The sequence below is a fragment of the Macaca nemestrina genome, chromosome 9, assembly GCF_043159975.1.
Source record: "Macaca nemestrina isolate mMacNem1 chromosome 9, mMacNem.hap1, whole genome shotgun sequence".
Lineage (NCBI taxonomy): Eukaryota > Metazoa > Chordata > Mammalia > Primates > Cercopithecidae > Macaca > Macaca nemestrina.
In genome coordinates this window covers 68,161,647-68,184,963 of record NC_092133.1, presented here as the reverse complement: position 1 = coordinate 68,184,963, position 23,317 = coordinate 68,161,647, and the positions used below count along the sequence as shown (strand labels likewise).

The 23,317-nt window shown below is 52.7% G+C and overlaps 1 protein-coding gene across 5 annotated transcripts in view; it reads right to left on the bottom strand.

Moving 5' to 3' along the window:
* LOC139355296 (cadherin-23-like) overlaps positions 1-23,267 on the bottom strand; it is a 28,281-nt gene extending 5,014 nt beyond the window's left edge. For 2 of the 5 annotated variants that reach the window (XM_071069714.1, XM_071069715.1), the window contains exons 1-22: positions 23,147-23,267; positions 21,783-21,908; positions 20,875-21,078; positions 18,587-19,045; positions 15,047-15,163; positions 13,696-13,920; positions 12,994-13,163; positions 12,645-12,782; positions 11,517-11,636; positions 9,188-9,365; positions 8,843-9,054; positions 6,245-6,436; positions 5,961-6,074; positions 4,778-4,907; positions 4,417-4,668; positions 4,177-4,338; positions 2,116-2,372; positions 1,642-1,739; positions 771-891; positions 616-695; positions 447-487; positions 183-243 (exon numbers count right to left, since the gene is read on the bottom strand). In XM_071069714.1, coding sequence (XP_070925815.1) covers positions 183-243; positions 447-487; positions 616-695; positions 771-891; positions 1,642-1,739; positions 2,116-2,372; positions 4,177-4,338; positions 4,417-4,668; positions 4,778-4,907; positions 5,961-6,074; positions 6,245-6,436; positions 8,843-9,054; positions 9,188-9,365; positions 11,517-11,636; positions 12,645-12,782; positions 12,994-13,163; positions 13,696-13,920; positions 15,047-15,163; positions 18,587-19,045; positions 20,875-21,078; positions 21,783-21,908; positions 23,147-23,165 — 3,476 coding nt within the window. In that variant the 5' untranslated portion in view covers positions 23,166-23,267. Of the gene's footprint in view, positions 1-182; positions 244-446; positions 488-615; positions 696-770; positions 892-1,641; positions 1,740-2,115; positions 2,373-4,176; positions 4,339-4,416; positions 4,669-4,777; positions 4,908-5,960; positions 6,075-6,244; positions 6,437-8,842; positions 9,055-9,187; positions 9,366-11,516; positions 11,637-12,644; positions 12,783-12,993; positions 13,164-13,695; positions 13,921-15,046; positions 15,164-16,184; positions 16,488-18,586; positions 19,046-20,874; positions 21,079-21,782; positions 21,909-23,146 lie in introns of those variants that run through there. The other 3 variants (XM_071069717.1, XM_011714907.3, XM_071069716.1) reach the window with 2 other exon arrangements.
* Between the last annotated feature and the right edge of the window lie 50 nt (positions 23,268-23,317).

Here is a 23,317-nt window from a genome sequence, read left to right as displayed (position 1 = left end):
TGAGGTAGAGAGCCCCTCTCAGCCACACGGTTTCTGAGGATGGAGGGAGGGTGGCCCACCCACCAGGGGGCGCCCACAGCCTGGGTTTCAGCAGCCCCAGTGCTGGGAGACTGCAGCTCTCCCCAGCTGGGTCCTACCAGGACTCCCCGCAGGGGACTGGGCAGGGCCACTACCCCACTCACCCATCAAAGGAGTACTTGTTGGTGTTAGGCATGTCCATGATATCGATGAAGCCACGATTCCCTGCAGGGAGAAGGGTTGGGGCATGGAGGGGAGGGGCATAGCCAGGGTTAGGGGTGGTGTTGCGGGGTGAGGGAGGGTGGGGTGTGGGGCGTGGTCCTGGGCCCAGTGAAGGGCCTGAGCCAGCCTTGTGAGGCCCTGGTGGACACTCCAGGCCCCCAGCCTGCTGCCTTCTCACCTGTGCCCCCACCACGGCCCTCACTTACCAGCTGAGCCAGCCACAATGGCCTTGAGTTTCCTCTTGTGTCTGGAGAGAAGCAGAGAGGGGCTGGTGAGGCGGGCTGGGGCCAAGCTGACGTCTCAGGCCCTGCCTGCCTCATGGCCATCCGGGAGCAGGTGGCTGGCCCCCTGAGGGCAGGGGTGGGGGACACTCACACGGTCCTGTAGTACCAGTTCATGAGGACGAAGAGCATGGCAGCCAGGAACAGGAGGATGGCCAGGACAATGATCGCCATCTGCGGGAGCAGGACCAGGGTGAGCCTGGGCAGTGGGGAGGGCGGCTAGGGCTGCGGGGCGGGGTCGCTGGGTACCTGCAGGGCAGACATGTCATCCGGCAGCCGGACAGAGATGGCAGGCTGCACGTCCAGGACGTTGTAGTTCCGGAAAAGATTCCGCAGCTGCTCCTTGTTCTCATCGATCATCTGGATCACCCTGGGTGAGGGGCAGGGGTCTCAGCTCTCCTCCTCAGCCATTCCCCTCATGACAGTCTGCTCTGCTCCTGCCTCAAGCCCCCAAAGTTCATCAACGCCAAGCGTTGCAAGATTGAGGACTACCGGCCGCAACAGCTTTGTGTTTTACAAGGTTCCTCGAACCTTCATGTAGGATCCTGTTCCATCTTCACAGTGGATGAATACTCCCTTATTTATTTATTTATTTATTTATTTATTTATTTTGAGATTGGAGTCTAGCTCTGTTGCCCAGGCTGGAGTGCAGTGGCATGATCTCGGCTCACTGCAAACTCCGCCTCCCAGGTTCAAGTGATTTTCCTGCCTCAGCCTCCTGAGTAGCTGGGATTACAGGTGTGCGCCACCACTCTGGCTAATACTTGTATTTTTAGTAGAGATGGGGTTTCCCCATGTTGGTCAGGCTGGTCTTGAGCTCCTGACCTCAGGTGATCCACCTGGCTTGGCCTCCCAAAGGGCTGGGGTTACAGGTGTAAGCCACTGCGCACGGCCTGAATACTCCCATGTTACAGATGGGGAGAGGGAGGCTCCGAGGGACAAAGTTGCTCATACTCCCAAACTCTGCTCTGTCTCCTAGCCCTGCCCCCTCTGGGAGGTGGCCCCACACAGTGGGCCTGATGGTGTGGTCTGTGTCTCCTTTGGTGAGTCCTCCCCTACTCCAGGGCAGGGAGGCATGCTGACAGACAGGCTGACAGTCCAAACACAGGCCCCCACTCACCGGTCCACATCCAGGATACGGTTGGTATCACGGTTCACCACGTGGATGAGCAGCTCTGTCTGCGCAAAGTTCACCCGGCCCTTCTTGTCCACATGGAACTGGATGGGAAGGGGTATTGTAGGGTGTGGCCACCATAGCAGGGGGCCACAGGGATGGGCAGGCCTCTTCTAGGAGCCCCTTCTGCCCTTCCCTGTGAATAGAGCCCTCTGAATGTTTGCTGAGGGTCAGGCATGGGCCAATCACTTCACCCACACTTGGCCAGGTACTATTTATTATTGACCCCATTTTATGGAGGAGGAAACTGAGGCCCAGAGACCTGGGAGAACTTTATCAAAGCCGCACTGCTAGGAAATGAGTAAGTGGGGCCTATACTGCCTTTCACACCCTGGCCTTTGCACAATGCCCTGTCTCTCCTTGTGGCTGGCCTCCCCGTCTGCCTCTACTGCCCCGGCCCCATGTGGGTCCATGAGGCACCTGTACATCATCAGTATTGACAATGGCACCAGTGATGTTGGAGAGCAGGTGAATGAACTCCTCCTCGAAGCTGCGCACACGGTCGGGGATCTCGTTAATGACGATCTTGACGCGCTGGTCGTCCCTCAGGATGTAGATGCCGATGATGGCCGTGTCGTTGTGGCCTGCCAGGTCTCGGGCCACAATGTCCACCACAAAGTAGCCGGGGCTATAGGCCATGAAGAGGTCGAAGGTGCGCAGAATGCCGTCCACGCTCCCTGCAGGAAGCCCGAAGGTGGGGCACAGCTCAGAGACTCAGTGCCCCTGAATCCCCAGGAAGGGGCATGAGCCCTGGGGTAGGTGGGCACATCTAGGGGAGGCAGCACAAATGCCCACAGGGTGCAGCCGGGAGCAAAGGTGACAGGCAAGTGGGAATGATGCCCATCTGAAGTGGCAGTGGCTCAGGTCTCAGCAGGTTATCAGCATGGGGGAAGGCAGATGACAAGTTTGTGACTCTGTTGTCCCATGCTAGGGTGCAAAGGACCATTTCTGAGCCCCCTTAGTGTCTGTCTGTCTCTCCTCTCTCTTTCGAACACATGTACCTCAGAATTCCACAAACAAGCCTGGGTGTGGTGGCTCATGCCTGTGGGAGGCTGAGGCGGGCGGATCACTTGAGGCCAGGAGTTTGAGACCAGCTTGGCCAACATGATGAAACCCCATCTCTACTAAAAATACAAAATCTAGCCAGGCATGGTGGTGTGTGCACGTAATCCCAGCTACTTGTTAGGCTGAGGCAGGAGAATCACTTGAACCCAGGAGGCAGAGGCTGCAGTGAGCTGAGATTGCGCCACTGTACTCCAGCCTGGGCAACAAACAGAGTGAGACTCTATCGCCGAAAAAAAAAAAAAAAAAAAGAAAACAACAACAAAACCCATAGAAGAGAGATCATCAGGTGGTACAGCATAGTCTTCTCTTAAAAGACAAGAGATTGGGCTCAAAATTTGTCACTTTCTAGCTGTGTGACCTCAAGCAAACTACTGAGCCTCTCTGTGCCTTGATTTATAAAATAAGAGCAGTGAGAGCTCAGAGGACAAAGGGATGGTGTCTGCTTGTGTAACTGGATGAGGTGGCACATGAACTAGACCTTGAAGAGTGGGGGATGGACATCTGAAGGCAAAGGGGCCAAAATGGCATTCCAGGCAATGAAGGCAGAGGGGTCAAAGGCCAGGGGAGGATGGAAGACAGCAGGCTGAGGGGATGCTAAGCAACTTAGCTAGGCTGGGCACAGGGCCTTTAAGGATAGCAGGTGACTGTAGAACAGAAAGAGGGATTAGGAGGAAGATCTAGTGAGCCTTGAATGCCAGGCCACAGATGAGGCATACAGAGGAGGAGTCTTTAGATGGAGAAGAAAGGGGAAGGGGTTGGGACTGGGAGTAAGGTAATGGGACACCCAGAGGGGCATCTCGTAGAGCCTGACCCAGAGAGTCTCAGCCATCTACACAGGTCAATATACAAACAAACAAACAAACATGCACATCCATAGGTATAAGTGTGTGCTTTGAATCCTGGAGCCCCAGTCCTAACACAATGCCTGACATAGGGGAGGGCGAGGTGCACAACTGGAAAAACAGGCAAATATTATGGGAAGGAGAATGGGAAGATGGGTAGATGGAGAGATGAATGAAAACAGGATGGATTGACAGATGGAAGGAAGAAAAGATGGATGGAAGGACAGACGGACAGATGGATGGAAGGATAAAAGGAGGGATGGACAGATGGATGGAAGGATAGATGGACAGACAGAAGTGTGGATACATGGATGGATGGATAAGTAATGGACAGATGAGTTGAAAAGAAGAGAGAATGAAAAGAAAGGGCTGGTGGGTAGACGAAGAGGTGGATAGGCGGATACACTGGAGAAAGGACTGCTGAATAGATGGATGAACAGGATTGGCGTGGCTGGCTGGGGGGTCACTCATATCCTGTGGTGCTCCCCCAGACCCCATCTCCCCCCAGATGACATTCCATGCAGTGACTGAGAGGTCGTGGCTAGAGGCCACTCATGTGCTGCCAGGCCCCTACCCATGGTGAAGACCTGGCCCACATCTTCAGAGTCGTTGGCAAGGGCCTGGAAGTAGTGGATGGCCAGAATGCTGTAGAAGACAAGGCTGTTGTTGCCAATGTCTGCATCCAGGGCCAGAACCTGGATCAACTCTGAGCCCACTTTGGCGTCGGTGGCCACCCCTGCAGGAACAGGCAGGTGGTGTAAGTTGCAGAGCAGGGGCCACCCCACACCTCATGCCCAGGCTCCAGTCCCTGCACCTGCAGTGTACTCAGCCTTGGTGAAGCGTGGCGGCTGGTCGTTGATGTCCTCTAGCACAACGCGCACCTCCTGCAGTGTGAGGTCAGCAACCAGGTCGAGGGTTGGGGAGGGTCCACGGGGAGGTGTCCAGCTGCGATTGCTGGAGGCCTTGACTATGAAGGAGAAGATGGCTTCTCGCTCCCGGTCCAGGTCCCGCAGCACCAGCAGACGCCCGTCGGGCTGCAGATGGAAGTTCTTCTCTTCGTTGCCGACTGAGGGTGGGACCATGGCACAGGGTGAGGGGGTAGGGCCAGGGGCAGGGCATATGTGGGTCATCTCTAGCCCCAGGATAATCAGGGCACTAGCTCTGTCCGGCCCCACCTGCGATGAAGTAGTACACGATCGCGTTGAGGCCCTCATCTGCATCCACTGCGCCCGTCACATTGCCCACGAGGGTGCCGCGTGGTGAGTGCTCAGGCACTGTCAGCAGCTGGTACTGGGGGCTGCCTTTCTGCGGAGGGAGGGGGATGTCCTCACAGGGTGCCAAGGGAAGGCCTAAGCTTCCAGTCCCTGTTTCAGGGCCCTGGGCAGTGACTATGCATGTCCTGAGGGAATTTACTGTCCAGGCCTTATAGGGTGAGTAGAAGCATTGTAACCTCAAGGGAGCAAAGCATGGCCTGGGGACCTAAGCTCTGCCCTCACGGAGTGTTGCCCAGAACCCAAATGAGTGCTTAAATGAGAGGAGCACACACGTTACTCCTATATGCACATGCACTCAACAGTCTCCAAGCAACATCACATCCCATGTGCACATAAGAAGAAAAAACAACCATGTCAGAGAGTTGGAGTCCACAAGAGGGGCCCTCAGCCCTGCTGTCAGATTTCATGTCAGCCCCATATCAATACATCAGAGCTGGGCGAGGCGTAGTGGCTCACGCCTGTTATCCCAGCATTTTGGGAGGCCGAGGCAGGTGGATCACTTGAGGTCAGGAGTTCTAGACCAGGCTGGCCAACATGGCAAAAACCCGTCTCTACTAAAAATACAAAAATTAGCTGGGCATGGTGGCGGGCGCCTGTAATCCTAGCTACTTGGGAGGCCGAGGCAGAAGAATCACTTGAACCCGGGAGGTGGAGGTTGCAGTGAGTCAAGATCATGCCACTGCACTCCAGCCTGGGCAACAAAGGCAACAAAGCGAGATTCTGTCTCAAAAACAAAACAAAACAAAACAAAATCAGAGCTGATTTTCATGCTTTGTGTGTGTGTGTGTGTGTGTGTGTGTGTGTGTGTGTGTGTAGGCAAAGACAAGGCTATCAGCTCCATAAGTCAGGCATTTTGGTCTGCCTTTTTTTTTTTTTTCCATCGCTCAATATAGCTCAATATAGTGTAATACAGCTGCTCAATAAATAGTTGTTCTTGCATGAAGTGCATGCAGACAGATGTTTCCGTGTCTAGCCAAATGTGTATTCTGGCACAGTGTATATAGGAAAGTGTGTGCGCGTGTGTGCTTGCAGGTAGGTGAGTCCCTGTGTAGGTGTGACCAGCGCAGGAGGTGGGCGAGCTCACTGGAGGCCTCACGAAGAGGGGTTCGTTGTCATCAATGTCCTCCAGGGCCACCTGCAGCGGCTGCATAGTCTCGTATGGCACCGGCTGGCCCAGGTCGCTGGCCACCAAGATGAGCTAGGAGCGGAAGAGTGCAGTCAGAGGAAAAGACTGGGAGAGGGGGTTGGCTTGGGGACTTCCCGGTGGCCAGGTCCCCTAGAGACTTTCCAGGAGGCGAGGAGCAGGACTAGCGCCCAGAAGAAAGCCCCGCCCCAGGCCCCGCCCCTCGCGCCGGGCCCCGCCCTTACGCTGTACACCGCCTGCGTCTCGCGGTCCAGGCGCTGCGCAGTCTGGATGAGGCCGCTGATTGGGTCGATGGTGAAGAACTCCCAGTCCCGGTTGCCCGCCGTCTTCAGGAAGCTGTAGCGCACGGCCCCGTTGAGGCCTTCATCCTTGTCTGTGGCGTAGACCTCATACACGTTGGAGCGCAGCGGGATCTCCTGTGGGAAGTGTGGGGAGGAAGGCTCCTGGACCCCTGAGAGAATCTCAGCTCCCAGGCCCTGAGGGAGCCCTCGCTCTTTCTCCTACGGTAGCAGAATGTCCTCAACAGCTTACGGCACCCGACAGGAGCACCTTCCTGCTCGGCTGGATTCTCCTGGATTCTGGGCTTCTGCTAGCTGTTGTCCCTCTTCTTTCCTCCCCAACCCAAGCTAAGGCCACTGTGCACTGACAGTCCAGCCTGGGAACCACATGCTTCAAGCCTTCCCAGGGTGACCATCTTCCCAGGAGCTGACTCCGCCCTTCTAGTCCCATTCATTGCATGCTGAGGTTTAGGGGACAGAGGGGATCCAAGCGCTGAGGCCACAGCCAGCCTTTGTCCTGTATCAGTCTTGCTCTCTCTGCTACCCCAAACACAGGAATTCTGGGTGTCCCCAAACAACAACATCCATCCAATGGGGTACCTGAAAATGGGGGTGGGGGACACAGGCAGGGTGACATGGTGTATAGGATAGGGGTTGGCCACCAGGGTCTGGTTTGTAACTAACCTGCCCGGAACCTGGACATGCCACCTCACTCCCCTGAGCCTCAGTCTCCTGAACGCCTTTGAGCTGAGTCCAAGATCTTGAAAACATCATTGAAATCATACATTGACCCACGACAAGGCTGCCCAGGGCAAAAGAAAGGGCATGTTTCTTTGCTTTTAGCTGAAAAATCATCAGCTCAGCGTGGTTTCGTTGTTTATCTCACAGATCATGACAACTGGAAGTTCCAAATGGCAGTTACGTCTAATAAAAAGTAGGACGACATACACATAATACATGCTGATTGTTCAGGAGACGTAAGTCTTTCCAAATGCAAAGCCCTTGAAGGGAGTCTTCATAAATGGGGCCTTTGGTGTGAAAAAGGACTAGATTATTATTAATTTATACCCTGCCTCATTCCACAAAAGAGATTTGATGCAGGGGACAAAAATACATAAATTATAACAAGATTGATCAAGTTAAAAAACTAGGGTAAAGAAAAAAATTGGTTGGCAGGAAGATGAAAGCTGAGGGGTGGGAAGCAAGGTATAAGCCCTAAGTCCCTGCAGGGTCACTCGAGATGAGCTGACCACTCTGAGCTCCCTAGTGGGCACACCAAAGAGGACGGACTGCTCTATCACTGCTGATGAGACACTAGACACAAGGTAAAAAAGCAAAGCACATGGTAAAGGCACAATGCTTCTTTGAGCTTAGCCCTGGGAGACTTTTATCCCACAGGACCTCAAAGAGGAGACAGAGTGACACGATGGACTTAGCACGGACATTCTGAGATGTGGAGCCTGGGTGGAGTTTGGGGGACAAAGAACAAGTGGGAGATACTCTGATGGTGCCACTAAGGAGCACTTTGGGCCTGTGTACTTAGAAGAAACGGGGAGAGCAGAAGACAAAGGAGTACTTCCCCTATCTTTATGTGGCAATTTAGACTGAGAAGTGGAAGAACTGGAGAGATTCCAGAACCTCGCCACTTCCCCTTGTTTCTTATTTTGATGCTCATTCTCAGCTCCTAGGTTGTCTCCACACTGTATCAGCAGGAACAACGGACAGACGGAAGGGGCGTGTGTGTTTATTCTGAGACAAGTATGGGGGAAGTGGGTTGTGGAGGAGCCTGTCCTTTTTGGTAGACATCTAGGAGCAAGAGATGGGGTACTTACTTATTATTAGTCCTGTTTTGCAGAGGAAAAAATAGACTTACAGAAAATAGACTTACAGAAGTCACTTGCTCAAAGTCATTGGGCTGATAAGCGATAGAGTTAGACTTCAACTAAATTTTTTTTTTTTTGGATAGAGTCTCACTCTGTTGCCCAGGCTGGAATGCAGTGGTGCAATCTCGGCTCACTGCAACCTCCATTTCCCGGGTTCAAGCGATTCTGCTGCCTCAGCCTCCTGAGCAGTTGAGATTATAGGCATGCACCACCATGCCCAGCATTTATTTATTTATTTATTTATTTATTTATTTATTTATTTGCATTTTTAGTAGAGATGGGGTTTTGTTATGTTGGCCAGGCTGGTCTCGAACTCCTGACCTCAAATGATCCACCTGCCTCGGCCTCCCAAAGTGCTGGGATTACAGGCGTGAGCCACTGCGCCCAGCCGAACCAAAGATCTTTAACTAGCACAGCCCATATACTAACCACTGTTCAATACCACCCTGTGTGGCACTGGACAGGTCTGCTTCCTTCTCTGGCCTCAGTTTCCCCACCTTAATAAACTTTTTTTAATTAAAAAAGTTTTTCTTTTTTTTTCCTGGAGCTAATTTCCTGAAGCCAAGTTTCCCCACCTTTAGAGTAGAGTGCTTCCACTCTTCTAGGCCACAGCTGGAAGAAGGAAATACTGGTGGGCAGGAGGCCCTGGGGGCAGGAGTACCTCTCTGATGTGGAGGATGGTGCCGTTGGGTGGGCGCACAAAGACAGGGCGGTTGTCATTGACGTCGATGACCTCCACCAGGAGCATGGTGGTGCCCCAGAGTGGGGGCTCTCCGCCATCTGTGGCCACCACGGTCAGATTGAACCTCTCGTAGGACTGCAGTGGCCGCTGTGTGGTCACCAGGCCCGAGTCCATGTCCACATGGAAGGCCTCTGGCAGTGGGGGCAGGAGAGTAGCTCTGGTTGAGACGTCCTTCCCACCCTTCCCTCTACTCCTGGCCTGGGGTGGCAGGCCTGCCCCTCCCATCCCCCAAGGCATCACGGGTGTCCAAGGAAGGCCACATACCCACGCCAGGGCCCTCGAGTGAGTAGGTCAACTCTCCATTGGGACCTTCATCCTGGTCAGTGGCCATCATGGTGATGACCGAGGTGCCCGCTGGCTCATTCTCATACACACTTGTGCTGAACTGGGGCTTGGAGAACTGTGGCCGGCAGTCATTGACATCCAGCACTTGGATCACCACCTGAGTGGAGGGAGGTCAAAGCTAAAGGTGAGGAGCAGGATGGGGCTGCCACAGGGGACCTGGTCATGCAGGAGTAAGCCCGGATAGAGGAAGGACAGGCACCAGCCTGGGAGGGAGGTAATGTCTTCTAATGTGTTGGAGTCTGATTTGAAGCAACTTATTTAACCCCCTGAGCCTCAGTTTCTTTGGCTGCACAATCCTAGATCCTTGGCACAGTGCCTAGCTCAATAAACACTCAACAACTAGAACAGTGGTTAACAGGTAATCTGCACCTGGGCCCTGAAGCAGAAACCCCTTATCCCCTCACACCTCCTACTTTTGTTCCTTGCTACTCCCCACAGTGGCCCTATACATCTGGCTCTAATCTCTGTCCCTTAGTGCTGGTTTGGTGGCATTCCTCCACTCCCCAAGGCTTCTCTTGACTGGGATTTGTGTCTGGCCTGAGACTTGGCTTCCCTAGCTGACCTCCCAGTCTAGGGCAGGTCTTATGGACACAGCAAACCATGGGGCCTTTGTTCCCTGGTTGCTGGGACCTGCCTGAACTGCATCCTTATCAGAGCCCTTCATAGCAGTGACTTCATTTTTTTTTTTTTTCCGATGGAGTTTTGCTCTTGTCACCCAGGCTGGAGCACAATGGTGCGATCTCAGCTCACTGCAACCTCCACCTCCTGGGTTCAAGCGATTCTCCTGCCTCAGCCTCCCAAGTAGCTGGGATTACGGGTATGCACCACCACGCCTGGCTAATTTTTATATTTCTAGTAGAGACGGGTTTTCACCATGTTGGCCAGGCTGGTCTTGAACTCCTAACCTCAGGTGATCCCCTCGCCTCGCCCTCCCAAAATGCTGGGATTGCAGGCATGAGCCACCATGCTCCGGCCAACAGCAGTGACTTTAAAGATCTCCTTTCAGTGCACAAAGCACTTTCAAACCACCTCATGTCCCCAATTGCACATCTGTACCCTCCTTTGCAGATTTGACAACACAGGCTCAGAGAGGTTAACTGACAAAGGTAGTGTGCTCAGCTCATGGAACTTGAGTCTTCTGACCCCAAATACTGTGCTTTTCCCAACACAGCACATGCATAAGTGACAGGGATGAGGTTCGGATGTGTGCGTGTGTTCCCAGCCCCCTCTACCTGCCAAAAAGAAGTGGTCTTGGCCCATTCAGCTGTTCACACCCCCGACCTTTCAAGAGAGTTTCCTTCAGATGATGAGTTTATTGTGAGGGAGAAGTGAGTACTACGTACAGAAAGATAGGTCTGCCAAAGGCAAAAGAAGGGAGGAGAGAGAAAGAGGAAGCAAAACCTTGAGGCCTGGGACTCTGCAGAGAAAAGGGGATTGAGAGCCGAGAGGGTGAGATGCTGGCCTCAGAACAGCTGTGTGGACACTGGAATGGGAATGGGGTTGTGACTTGGAGCCCTCATTAGTATTCTTTAAGAGACATAACTAGGCCAGACTCCGTGGCTCAAGTCTATAATCCCAGCAGTTTGGGAGGCTGAGGCGGGTGAATCACCTGAGGTCAGGAGTTCGAGACCAGTCTGACCAACATGGAGAAACCCTGTCTCTACTAAAAATACAAAATTAGCCAGGTGTGGTGGCGCGTGCCTGTAATCCCAGCTACTCAGGAGGCTGAGGCAGGAGAATTGCTTGAATCGGGAGGTGGAGGTTGTGGTGAGCCAGATCGTGCCATTGCACTCCACCCTGGGCAACAAGAGCGAAACTCCATCTCAAAAAAAAAAAAAAAAAAAAGAAGAAGAGAGAGAGACATAAATAAACATGATTCCTTCATAATTATGTTTGGTTTCTGGACTGTGTTTCTTTCAATGGGACACTATGGTGATACTGGGCCATGTGGAGCCCCAAGCATTATTTGGGTTACACCCAGGTATGTTTAGCTGCCTATTTGCCAAAATATTTTGCCAAATAGCAGTTTGGCAAAGATTTCTCCCAGAGGGTCCCTGTCTTCCTAGGCCACAGTCATGGGTTACAACCCCTCCAGTCACCCTCTTGCCTTCTCCTTTCTGTCACTGTGTCTCAAAGGGGACTGGGTGGCTCTGCTCCCAATCTGTAGCAGTCCACTCGCTAGAGGCTTTGCTTGTTGCCTCCACAACCCCAGTCCCTGTTGTCCCTGGCCCAGGTTAGCTCCCCTCACCTGCACTGAATTTTCACGACGGTTGCTGGCTACATCCCCAGGGTTGTCTTTGGCCAAGGCAGTCAGGATATAGTGGTCCTTCTTCTCCCGGTCCAGAGAAGACAGCACATAGATGTCACCCTAGTAGGGAGAGGGTGGCTTTAGGTCCTTCAATCATTCAAAAGATATTTATTGAGCACCTAGTATGGCCAGATGCTGTTATGGGGTCTGGAGATTTGCCACTGAACAAAAGAGACAGTAACTTCTGCCCCCAGGAAGCTCCCATTCTAGCGGCTCTTCTTGCTCTCACTACCCCAGCCTACCTGGGGATGGGGTGACCAGCCCAGCCTGCAGCTCCCTGCCTGACCAGGAAATAGCATATAGTAGGTACCCCATAAATGTTCAATTGTCTTAATGCCAGGCCTGGAGCCATGTCTGATGGCTCATACCAAGCAGGAAGGAGTGAACCCTGCTGAAAGGGCAGAGTGCCAGACGATGTAGGCAGAGCAGGGCAGTGGAAGGGAAAGTCCAGTTCCAGCCCCAGCAACTGGGGAAGGCCCTGCCTGACTAACGAGCCCTGGGCCACGCCACAGGGCTCTCTCTCTATACTGAAAATAACAGCTTTGAACCAATTAGCAGACATTTGAAATCATCACCCTTCTTTTCTCCTGAATTTCGGCTCTTCCACAGGTCTGAGATTCAAGGAAGCATGTGGGAGGCACCCTTTGGGGCATCCTCCCTTCCCCAGCACTGAGTATAGGGCCATGTATACAGTAGGTGCTCAGACACTGTGCCCACTTTCTGCAGTGCTTCCCATGCCTCTTTTCTGAGTATCTCAAAAAGTAGCCCCATGGACTTCAATCATGCATTTTTAGTGTGCAGAGGACACATCTTAGAAGTCCCACAAAGAGCTCATTCCAAAAGACTTGGCCACTTCCTTCAACATCTGTTGGGACAGAAAGGCTGCAGTCTGACAAATGTCTGGGACTCTGAGAGCAGGGTTTGCTGACTTGGCTAAAGAACCTCTGGGGCTGCAGATGTCCAGGTGACAAGACCCAGAGGGATCACTGCAATACTTTTGGTGGCTGTTCAGTCTCTGACCCTGGGTCCTTCCCACTTCTAGATTCCAGGCCCTTCATCACTGCTCACCGTGGTGGGGTTGATGGCAAACTTGCCCTCTCCATCTCCAAGGCTGTACTCAATGAGTGCAAAGTTGCCTGAGTCAGCATCAGTGGCAGTGACTGTCAGGATGACTGTGCCCACAGGCACATCCTCAAAGACCGCCTCCTGGAGCCCAGTGGGCAGGGAGAGAGAGTAGGCCAAGGTCAGTCCCAGAGCCCGAGCACAGCCCTAGAACTCACTGATGCAGGCATCAAGCTGCTCATGGGCTGAGCACTCCCAGGGGGGTTAGAGACTGGCAGGGTGGGATAGGAAGACGCCCAAAGGCCCCAAGATATTGCCACAGGTCCTGGACCCAGCCTGTGGCCTGGCCACTCACCTGGTAGGAGGGCTGGTCAAAGATGGGGTTGTTGTCATTGATGTCCACGATCTCCAGGTAGACAGGGATCTCAGCTGCCCGGGGTGGGGACCCGTTGTCTGAGGCCCTCACAGTAAAGTTGAGCCAGTGCACCTCCTCGTAGTCCACTGTCCGGTTGGCAATGACCTTCCCTAAGACACAGAGGCTCCCATGGTCATTTTGGCCATGGCTCATTCATGGCAGCTCTCCAAAGTATGAGGGGAAGGACCTGGACTCCGAGGGGCAGGTGTGGTCACTTGAAGGAGGGTGGTTGGGCAGCACTGCCCAGCGGCAGGGCACACAGCAAGGAGGGACTAGTGTCCAGTTTTTCTTATGGAGGGTGAAAAAGCTTCTCCCAGTCACAGGGATGAACATCAACTAGCCCAGGACCGGAGACACCTCCTTCTTGGCCTTCCTGCTCCCTCAGTGGTACTAATAGTAGGAGCTTGGCTGGTGGGATATCCCAGGTTTCTGGCAGACATCAAGAGGCTTCCATCCCAACCCAGGAGTAAGCACTCTGTCCCTTCCTCTGGTTTGGGCATCTGGAATCTGGCATGGAATGTCAGCCATCTTGGATCTGGCTCAGTCCACTGAGGGGCCACGGAGAGGCTATGGTCCCTCCTGGGGGCTAAGCAAGTACAGATATATGCCCCCCAGCCCTCCTCTGACAGATTTCTGACCTACCTGCCGAGGAGTCCTCCAGCTGGACGTAGCCTGGGGGCACCAGGTCCAGCAGGGTGTAGGTGACCAGCCCATTGAGGCCCTTGTCAGGGTCCACAGCTGCCACAGCAATGAGTGTTGTCCCGGGGGTGGCCCCCTCCAGGATCCGCTCCGTGTAGTAGGTGATCCCAAAGGGCTTGAACTGGGGCGTATTGTCATTGACGTCCAGGACGTTGACAGTCAGCTTGGCTGGGGTGGAGGCCGGGAGTGAGGGAGAGGGGAAGGACACCAGTGTGGCTGGACCAGGCCTTCCTTAGCCTCAACCAAGCTTGGAGAGCACGGCAGCATCCCGCAGCCCCCCAGAGGCCCCCTGAGGATTGACCTGACCCTCAGGCTGCAGGACAGGAGCCTTTCCAGTGGTCTGCTAACTTGCTGTTCCATAAGAGGAAGGGCTAGGTGACCCTGGTGGAGCCCTTGGCTCTTTCTGTGCCCTGGTTTCCTAACCTGCTTAATGAGGTAGGGTAAGATAATCTTTAAGATCCTAGATCTTGTCTGAGCTGTCCCCTCTACGTAACCGGCCTGGGCCCTTAACCATCTGAGTCTCTGACACGGAAGAGATGACCAAGTCTACCCTTCCTTCCGGAAAATGTGGCCTTCTGGGCTGTGAAGATAAGCAGTCAACATCTGCCAGGCCTGGCTTCCCCCACAGCAGCTGTCTCTGCCTCATGTCCGAGGCAACTTGAGGCCACCCCATCCCACTTCCCCCTCTCAACTCTCGCTCTGCCCACACAAAATCCACCCCTCTGCCTCCCCCTCCCAGCCCACGCCTCAAGGCTGCAGGCAGGGTGGCCTGGGCCTGACTGGCAGAAGGTAACACTAGGCCCCTCCATTCTCCACTGTAAGTGCCTGCATCCTCAAAGCAGTGTCTGTGGCCTAAGATCACCTCCCCTCGCTCTTTGCTTCCTCTGTGCTAACCCTGTGGTTTCCTATAAGATCATGGGTTTCCCATCTCATATCCCAGCCACACCCTGATTACCAGTTCTGCTGGCTGAACCTAAGCCTCTGTCAAACCATTTTTTCTCAATCCTTTCCAGTCTCTACCAAGCCTCCTTCCTACTCTGAGCCTGGGGGTTCAGATCACACACAATTCTGAGCTTCTGGATCCTCCACTGCTGAGCTCTATGTAGCTATCACCACCCTGGGCCTCACAGTGGCTGCCACCTTCCATGCCTCTTGTGTTGCCTGACTCCTGGCTCCTGGAGCAACTGGGTCTTGTTGCTCCCTCCGTGGGGACAGACCAGTGCCTATTCCCCACCTGCCCCCTGCCCTGATTGGTTCTGAGTGACCAATGAGAGATGTCTGCAGGGAACCTTACCATTTGGCACACTGACAGAGCGCTCTGGTAGGTCGCTGGCATTGTCAATCACTGAGAGAGTGACCTCATAGGTGGCAACCAGCTCCCGGTTCAGGGGGGACTTCACCATTACAGATCCTGTGGACCAGACCAGGCCAGGTTCAGCCTGAGAAGAACCCCCTAAAATCTGCCCTTCCCAGGGGTGCTCCTGGCCAAACCCTCCCACTCCTCACAGAGGATGATGGTCCCCAGTGGATTCTGGGACTTGTGGCTGGGGTGGGCCCACAGACTCCTCATAAGCTGAGGGCACGTGGTTCTGCCCCTCCTATGATGCTTACTAGCCAGGTGATGTTGGGGAAGTTATGTCACCTCTCTGCACCTCTGTGTCATTTGTAAAACAAGATAATTACACTACTGACTGTCAACCCATCCTTTTCTCAATCCCCTACTATTTTGAGGATTAGAAAAACAAAATGAGCTTCCATTTCTAAAGTACTTAGAACAGTACCTGGCACACAGAAGCTATGTAATTGCTTGTTTAAAAACTGCTGTATTCCCTAACAATGCAAATGTACTTAACACTACTGGACTCTACACTTAAAAAGTGGCTAAAGTGGTAAATTTTGTTATGTGTATTTTATCACAATTTTAAAAATGCTTAGATTCTAGGGAGATCATGTTTAAAAGAAAGTCATGGTAGCTGAAAAGCCCTGAGGGGTTCCCTGGAGGGGACAGTGGTGGAACCATCTGGATACTTCAGGTCCATCCCTTTGTCTTGATTAAATAGGGAGTGACATGGACTGATTGTGGGACAGGAGCATTGGTTCCATGGCAGTCCTAGCAAGGGGTTTCCTTCTGTTCTATGCACTGCCTCCCACAGTCCCTGCCTGCTCCCCAAATCAGAGAGGAATCCCCCAGAAGCATGGGCTGGGACTGGACAGACCTAGTTTGGCTGACCTCAGTGCTGGCTTTCTTGGGACCTTTCTTGTTCCTGACTGTTAGAGGGCCTGGTGGCTTCTCCTCCCACTGGCTTCATCCCAGAGTGAGACTTCCTCTCCCTCTCAGGTACAGGGGTCTCTGAGATTCCCTTCCCCCTTGGCAGATCCCCCTGCTGGGCTTCTGTCCTCCGTGGGTCCCCAGCCATGGGGTAGTCACTTACCCTGGGCCGCCTCCTCCTCCTCCTCCTCTTCCTACTCTCGCTCCCTGTCCCCCAGGCTGGGGAGCGAGGATGGGGAGAGGGCGGCTGCATTCAGTCTGCAAAGGCTGGGCCACGGCCTTGGCCCGGGCCCCACAGGACAGGAAGGGTGATGGGGGTGCGGTGGGCATGGAGGAAGGCAGTGGGGTGAGGCAGAGAAGAGATGAGGTGGGAAGTGACAGAGAAACAGAGCTCAAACCTGTGGGCCTGCCAGCCGTGAGGAAGAGAGAAGAGGGTTAACATCAGTTAGTTCAGGGTGCATCGGGGATGGAGCAGAGCAGGGCAGGGAGGACAGTGGCAGAAGTGACGGGGTGGGGGGAGGGAGGGGTGGAAACAGGGAGTTGGGAGGGGAAGAGACACTGGGAAGGAAACCAGGGGAGCAAGCGGAAGCCCATTTGGAGTAGAGAGCTCAGGGGCTGAGGCTCTGGCAAGAAGAAAAGGGAGCAAAGTGGGCAAGGGAGGAGTGGGGGGCTGAGGAGGAGGGGGCAGAGAAGACACTGGAAAGAAAAATAGAGAAGAGAGTCAGTTGGAGGAAGGGGGAACAGGAAAGAGAAAAGCAGTAGGGCATTGAGCAGAGAGCCTCAAGTTGAGCAGGGACGTGAAGCAGCTCTCCATGGTCCTGACCAACCCATGCAGTCAGGAATTTTGCTAACCTGGGATGTAGCTGGTTCTATCTAACTTCTCCTAGTGCTCGTGTGTTTTTCTTCTTCTGTTTCCCTTTGGGCCTCAAAAGCAGATTGAGGTTATCCTGTTCTTTGGCTGGCTGCACACTATGACCACTGGCACCTCTCTTGTTTTATGTGTGTGTCTACTCCCTTTCATCCCCATACTCCGCTCTCCTTTCCTTCTCCCTTCAGGCAGTCATTGTCATGTATTGAAGTATATTTTTTGTTAATAAAAGTATTCCTGAAAATCATGTATTGTTTTGTATGTATTTTACATTTATGGAAATGGTGCAGTGACATATATCTCATCCCATTTCTTATCCTTTTCTAATAATACTTATTATTAAGATCCATCTACATTGCTTTGTGTGTGTCTAATTTATTGCTTCTCACTGCTGGCTGGTAAACCCATGATGTGCACCCACGATATTTTACTCTTCAGTCTCCCAGAAATGGACACCTACATGGCCCCAACTCCACCATCACCAATAACACTGCAGTGAGCATCCTCAGACAGTTTCATTAATGCCCTGAGACTTTCTCTGGAACATATACTGGGTAATGATGGTACAAGTGTACCTTATGCTGGATTGCTATCTGGACAGTGGAATCAGTCACAACTCCTACAGCGGTGTATGAGGGTTTCAATGTCCCCACACTGTCATCAATATCAACATTGTCCAGCATCCTAATGTCTGCTAATCATGTGTGAAAAACTGATACCTTACTGCTGTTTTAGTGCTCTGTCACAGCCATGTTGATTTTTCTATCACTCCTCTGGGCCTTCCAAGAGGTACACCAATCAGATCCATGTCCCTTTCCTAACTCCCCAAAGGAGAAAACACTGAACTTTGGGGAAAATGATAAAACCATCAGCATTACAATAAGCTGCATACATTATGAAAGATAAGCCACGGTTCTGTTGGTTTCGTGACAGCATAAGAAAATCATTGATCTGCATGCAACTTGCAGAGGATTTAAATGGCCAGCATACATATGAAGAAAGTATTCAGCCACCTCGTTAGTAAAGAAATGCATGTTAAACAAGGTATCATGGCTGGGTGCAGTGACTCACGCCTGTAATCGCAGCACTTTGGGAGGCTGAGGCAGGTGGATCATCTGAGGTCAGCATGATCAAGACCAGCCTGGCCAACATGGTGAAACCCTGTCTCTACTAAAAATACAAAAATAAGTTGGGTGTGGTGGTGCATGCCTGTAATCTCAGTTACTCAGGAGGCTGAGGCAGTAGAATCGCTTGAACCTGGGAGGCAGGGGTTGCAGTGAGCCGAGATCGCACCACTGCACTCCAGCCTAGGCGACAGGAGAGAAATTCCATCTCAAAAAAAAACCAAAACCAAAACCAAAAACAAAAGGACAAACAAGGTATTACTTTCCTTTAAAATTGCCAACATGAAAATGTTATCATATTTAATGCTGGCATGAGTGTGGTGAGACAGGTGCTCTCATACACTGGTAGGGTGAGGGAATCAGGAAGGCCAGAGGAGCTGCTCAAGGGAGGAGGAGGAAGAGAAAGCAGAGAAAGAAGGAGCAAGGGGAGAGATGGAAAAAAGAGGGGAAGGGGAGAGAAGAGAGTAGCAACAGAGCAGCAAAGAAAAAGAAGGAGAAAGAAGGGGGAAGCAGGGAGTAAGGAGACAGGACTGGGAGCTGGGAGGGAGGTGGGAGGGGTGCAGGCCCTTGTACCTGTGTTGATATTCACAGCAAAGGCATCCTCCTGGTCGGGCACCAGGAGATCAGTGTCATCCTTGGCCACAATGCCGACGATGTGGTACTCTAGTTTTGGGTTGAGGTCGCGGTCAATGGCTGTGACATTGGCAATGACAGTGCCTGGCTCGGCCGACTCCAGTACGCTCACTGTCTGGATGGGGTTGAGGAACTCAGGGCAGGAGTCATTGATGTCCTCGATCAGGATGGTGATGATGGCTGTGCCCGAGAGAGGAACGGTGCCCCGGTCGGTGGCCACCACCGTTAGCCTGTAGGACTCCTGCTCCTCTCTGTCGATGGTGGCATTGCCAACACGGATGACCCCGGTGACCGGGTGAATGAAGAAGCGGTCCTGAGCCCCAGCTTCTATTCGGTAGACCAGCTCTCCATTGAGCCCACTGTCCTCATCTGTGGCTGTGACTTGAAGGACTGAGAATCCTGTTGGGGAGGGAACAGGGAGTAGCTGCACACAGTGGCCTCTTCCAGAAAGAGCTACCAAGACACATTTGTTGGTGATGTACAAGAGGCCCCTTCTCATGACAGCCTTGACAGCATTTTCTTTTATACCTTTTTCATACATGTAATTTTATAGGAAAATGGAATATTATTTTATATTCTTGGATTAAACAATATTTTATAATGTAATAATTAGTTGTATCTTCTGCAAATGGTCTGCTTTTGTCTTTTGCCCATTTTTCTGTCAATTATACAAGTCATATAATTATGACAACTTGAGACATATATATATATATATATATATATTTTTTTTTTTTTTTTTTTGAGATGGATTCTCACGCTGTCACCTAGGCTGGAGTGCAGTGGTGTGATCTCGGCTTACTGCAACCTCCGCCTCCCAGGTTCAAGCAATTCTCAAGCAGCAGACTCCTGAGTAGCTGGGATTACAGGCACCCACCACCATGCCTGGCTAATTTTTTGTATTTTTAGTAGAGACAGGGTTTTGCCATGTTGGTCAGGCTGGTCTGGAACTCCAGACCTCAAGTGATCCACCTGCCTCAGCCTTCCAAAGTTCTGGGATTACAGGCGTGAGCCACCTTGCCTGGACTGAGACAAGTATACTTTTCTGTTTGTTGTTTGCCTTTCAATATTGGCTATAACTATTTGATGTAACAAGGTTTAAATTAGCATGCATAGAAATCTAATATTTTTCCTTTTGAGTTCTTTTGTTTCTTCTATGCTTAGAACCTTCTTATCCAGAAATGTTATTCACTTAAATTTTCTTCATTTATTGTTTAGTGTTTTCTACTTTTTAATATTTTCTTTTGGTTTTTATTTTGGTATCTGATATGGGGGAGAATCTACACTAAATATTAGATTATTATTATGTTAGATTACATGCAGATTATAATAATTGGATCTAATTGATTAGATCAGATTAAATAGGTTTTTTGCACACTGAATAAGTAGCCTCCCCATTGGCTTCATTGCTTCCTTTATCACATCATATTTTATTCTTTAATTTACCAGTATCTGTTTCTGGGCTACTTCGTCCTGGAGTCTTGGGCCCATATTGCATGGCTTTAAATACTGTAGCTTTGTAATGTGTTATAAAATCTGGTAAGCCAAATCTGACTTATTATACTTATGTTTTTCAAAATTTTCTTATTCTTCCAGAAGTTATATTTTGATTTTGATGGGAATCATGTTGATCCTATTTTGACTTTAAAATAGTCAGTCTTTCCATTTGGGAATTCAGATGGAGAATACTTAAGAATCTAGTATGCTGGCATGGTGGCTCACGCCTGTAATCCCAGCACTTTTGGAGGCCGAGGCAGGTGGATCACCTGAGGTCAGGAGTTTACAACGAGCCTGACCAACAGGGTGAAACCCCGTCTCTACTAAAAATACAAAAATTAGCCGGGTGTGGTGGTGGGCCCCTGTAATCCCAGCTACTCAGGTGGCTGATGCAGGGGAATCACTTGAACCTGGGAGGTGGAGGTTGCAGTGAGCCGAGATTGTGCCATTGCACTCCAGCCTGGGCAACAAGAGTGAAACTCCATCTCAAAAAAAAAAAAAAAAAAAAAGAAAAGAAAAAAAGAATCTTGTTTTGCAGACAAGATATGGAAGCTCAGAGGAGAGAAGCAGGGGCCCAGGTCTCCTGACTCCCTCTCCAGTGTGCTCTCTACTCACCCTGCTGCCCATCTTTCTCCCCACTAGAGGCAAACTCCATGTCCAACCTGAGGCTCCAGTTCCCTGTGACCACCAACTGGCCCCTGATTGTGGGGTACTGGGGCCTGTCCCCTGCTTACCAGGTGGGCAGTTCTCTAGCAGGTGGACAGTGAGGGTGGCAGGGCTAAAGGTGGGGCGGTTGTCATTGTCATCCAGGATGGTGATGAGCAGGTGGGCCGTGCTGTTGAGCAGCCCGATGTCCTCAGCCAGCAGCAGCAGCTCCAGGATGGGTGGCAAGAATGCCTCCCGGTCAATGATGACACCTGACCTCACGGTCACCACACCTGGCACCCGGTGCCGCCAGCCAGGGAAACACACAGAAAAGGGGTGCAGTGGGGAGATAGGGCAAGAACCAACAGGGAGAGAGCAGAGAAAGGGGCACCATGGGGACAGAGATGAAAGTGGAGCAGAGGCAGTAACAAAATGACTTTCTTCCCCACAGGCTCAACCACCCGTGCTTAGGGAGGGCCCCATGCATCTCCTGTGGTTGTCCCCTCTACAGGTGCCCTCTGCTGTCTTCAAGACTCCTGCCTGGGAAGAGTGACCCAGGGCACAGGGTTGACCTTCTCTGTTGCTTTTCTGTTGGCACTTGTCACCAAAGCAGCCTCCTGTCCAGGACCAGACTGATGTGACATGGTCTGGTTGGAGGACGGGAAAGGTGCTCTGGCTACTTCTGCTGGACTAGGGGCCTGAGCCTCTGGCCTGCACATGGGGAGATGATGGGAGGGGGCTGGGGGGCTCCTGGTCTAGGCTGAGAGTTTGTGCACCAACAGGTCCTGTGTATCGTCTCCAAGCCTCTTCCCAGGTCCCCCTGCCAGGCCACTGGGTGATATAACCCAGCTGTAAGATGGGGACTCTGGGCTGTGAAAAATGGGGTCTCCATGGACAGCCTGGGTCCAGCACTGAGAACGGAGGCCCTCAATCCAGCAGTGGGGCCATCCCCACCCCAGAGTCAGGCTGGGAGTGCTGGGTGGCACAGAGGCCTCACCGGTGCTGCTGTTGATGTCAAAGAGGCCACTCTGGGCGCCCAGCAGTTGGTAGGTCACCACGGCGTAGATGTCTTCATCTGCATCCAGGGCCAGGATGGGCCCATTGAGGACCGTGAGAGGGGTCCCTGGGCCAGAGGGAGAGGGGTCACCACAAGACCAACCCAGCCCCCTGCCCTCCCACCTCCCCTGCCCTGCCCCGGTGAGCCATGGCTGACGATGGATGAGAGGGGAGGGAGGTGAGGTGGACCGGGTGGGGAGGCCCTGGGGGCGGGCCTGCGGCAGCCTTGGCAGACTGAACGCAGATGCCTGGGGAGCGGCCTCAAAGCCCTGCTGGGGAGAAAACATGAGAGTGGTGAGCAAGGCCCCAGCTGCCCAGAACCACACCTCCCTTCCCAGCAGCCTTTGAGGCTGGCCGCTCCTCGGGAGGGTCTGGGGCTCTCTGATATCCCCTCCCCGTGTGTGGGTCTCGCCTGTCCACACATGTGTGCACACAATGCTCTACCTTTGGGGGTCTGGCCATACATGACTAGAAAAATCCAAACATGTGTGTGTCAAGTTCTGTGTTCACGTGGCCCCAGGCACTTGCCCAGAAGCACGCACAAGCCTGGGAATCCCTGGTTGTGCGCTCGTGTGCCTCTGCAGGTGGGCATGTCTGCATACGAGAGTATCGGTGGGCACCCATGTGCCTATGTGTGTCTGTGCACACGTGTAACCCCACGCACATGCCTTGGTATGGACACACACGGGCACATGTGTGAGCATACACACAGACAGGTTTGAGAACGAAATTCACCTAGGGGGGACGCCCAGCCAGAGATGAGCAGGGGCTGGGGAGACTGGAGGAGTGCAGATAACACCTCAGGGGACATCAAAGAGGAGATTTTGTCCCTCTGAAGGAAGGTGAGGCTGGTCAGTGCATGCGGGAGAGGGCTACACTGGCCTGCCTAGGACCCCCTGACCTCCCACTTCTGATTATAGACGCTCCCCAGGACTTCCAGAAGCCCCTGGGATGCCCAGCACTTCTGGGGTGGAGGGAGCAGTGAGGGGTGGGCCCACACCCCTCCTAGGTAGTCCTCACACCTTAAATGCCCTTCTTGAGGGATGGTGGGGTAGCTCTCAGACCACCCTGGGGAACAATGACCACGACTGTCTCTTCCAACCAGACCTGTAGTCTCTTTGGTGCTCGTGGGAGGCCCGGCAGCCCCAGCCCATCATCCCCTGAAGTTGAGACCATCCTTCCCCTCCCGCATCCACTAGGGCCTATGTTCAGCTACTCCATCAGGCTTAAGGGAGGTCCTCAGGCACCACAGGCCCCAGTGGTGCCTGGCAACAGCAGGAGCTCCCGGGCGGGCCCAGCACCTACCAGCGGGAGAGTTTTCCATCACCTCTGCCTGGTAGGTGCTTTTAGTGAAGAGGGGGTGGTTGTCATTCTCATCAGAAAGGAAGATCAGAAGCAAGTCATAATCCTGCAAGGGGCAGAATGGGGCAGGTTGTAGGCCATGCTCAGCAAAGTACCCCCTACCCAGGTGGGAGA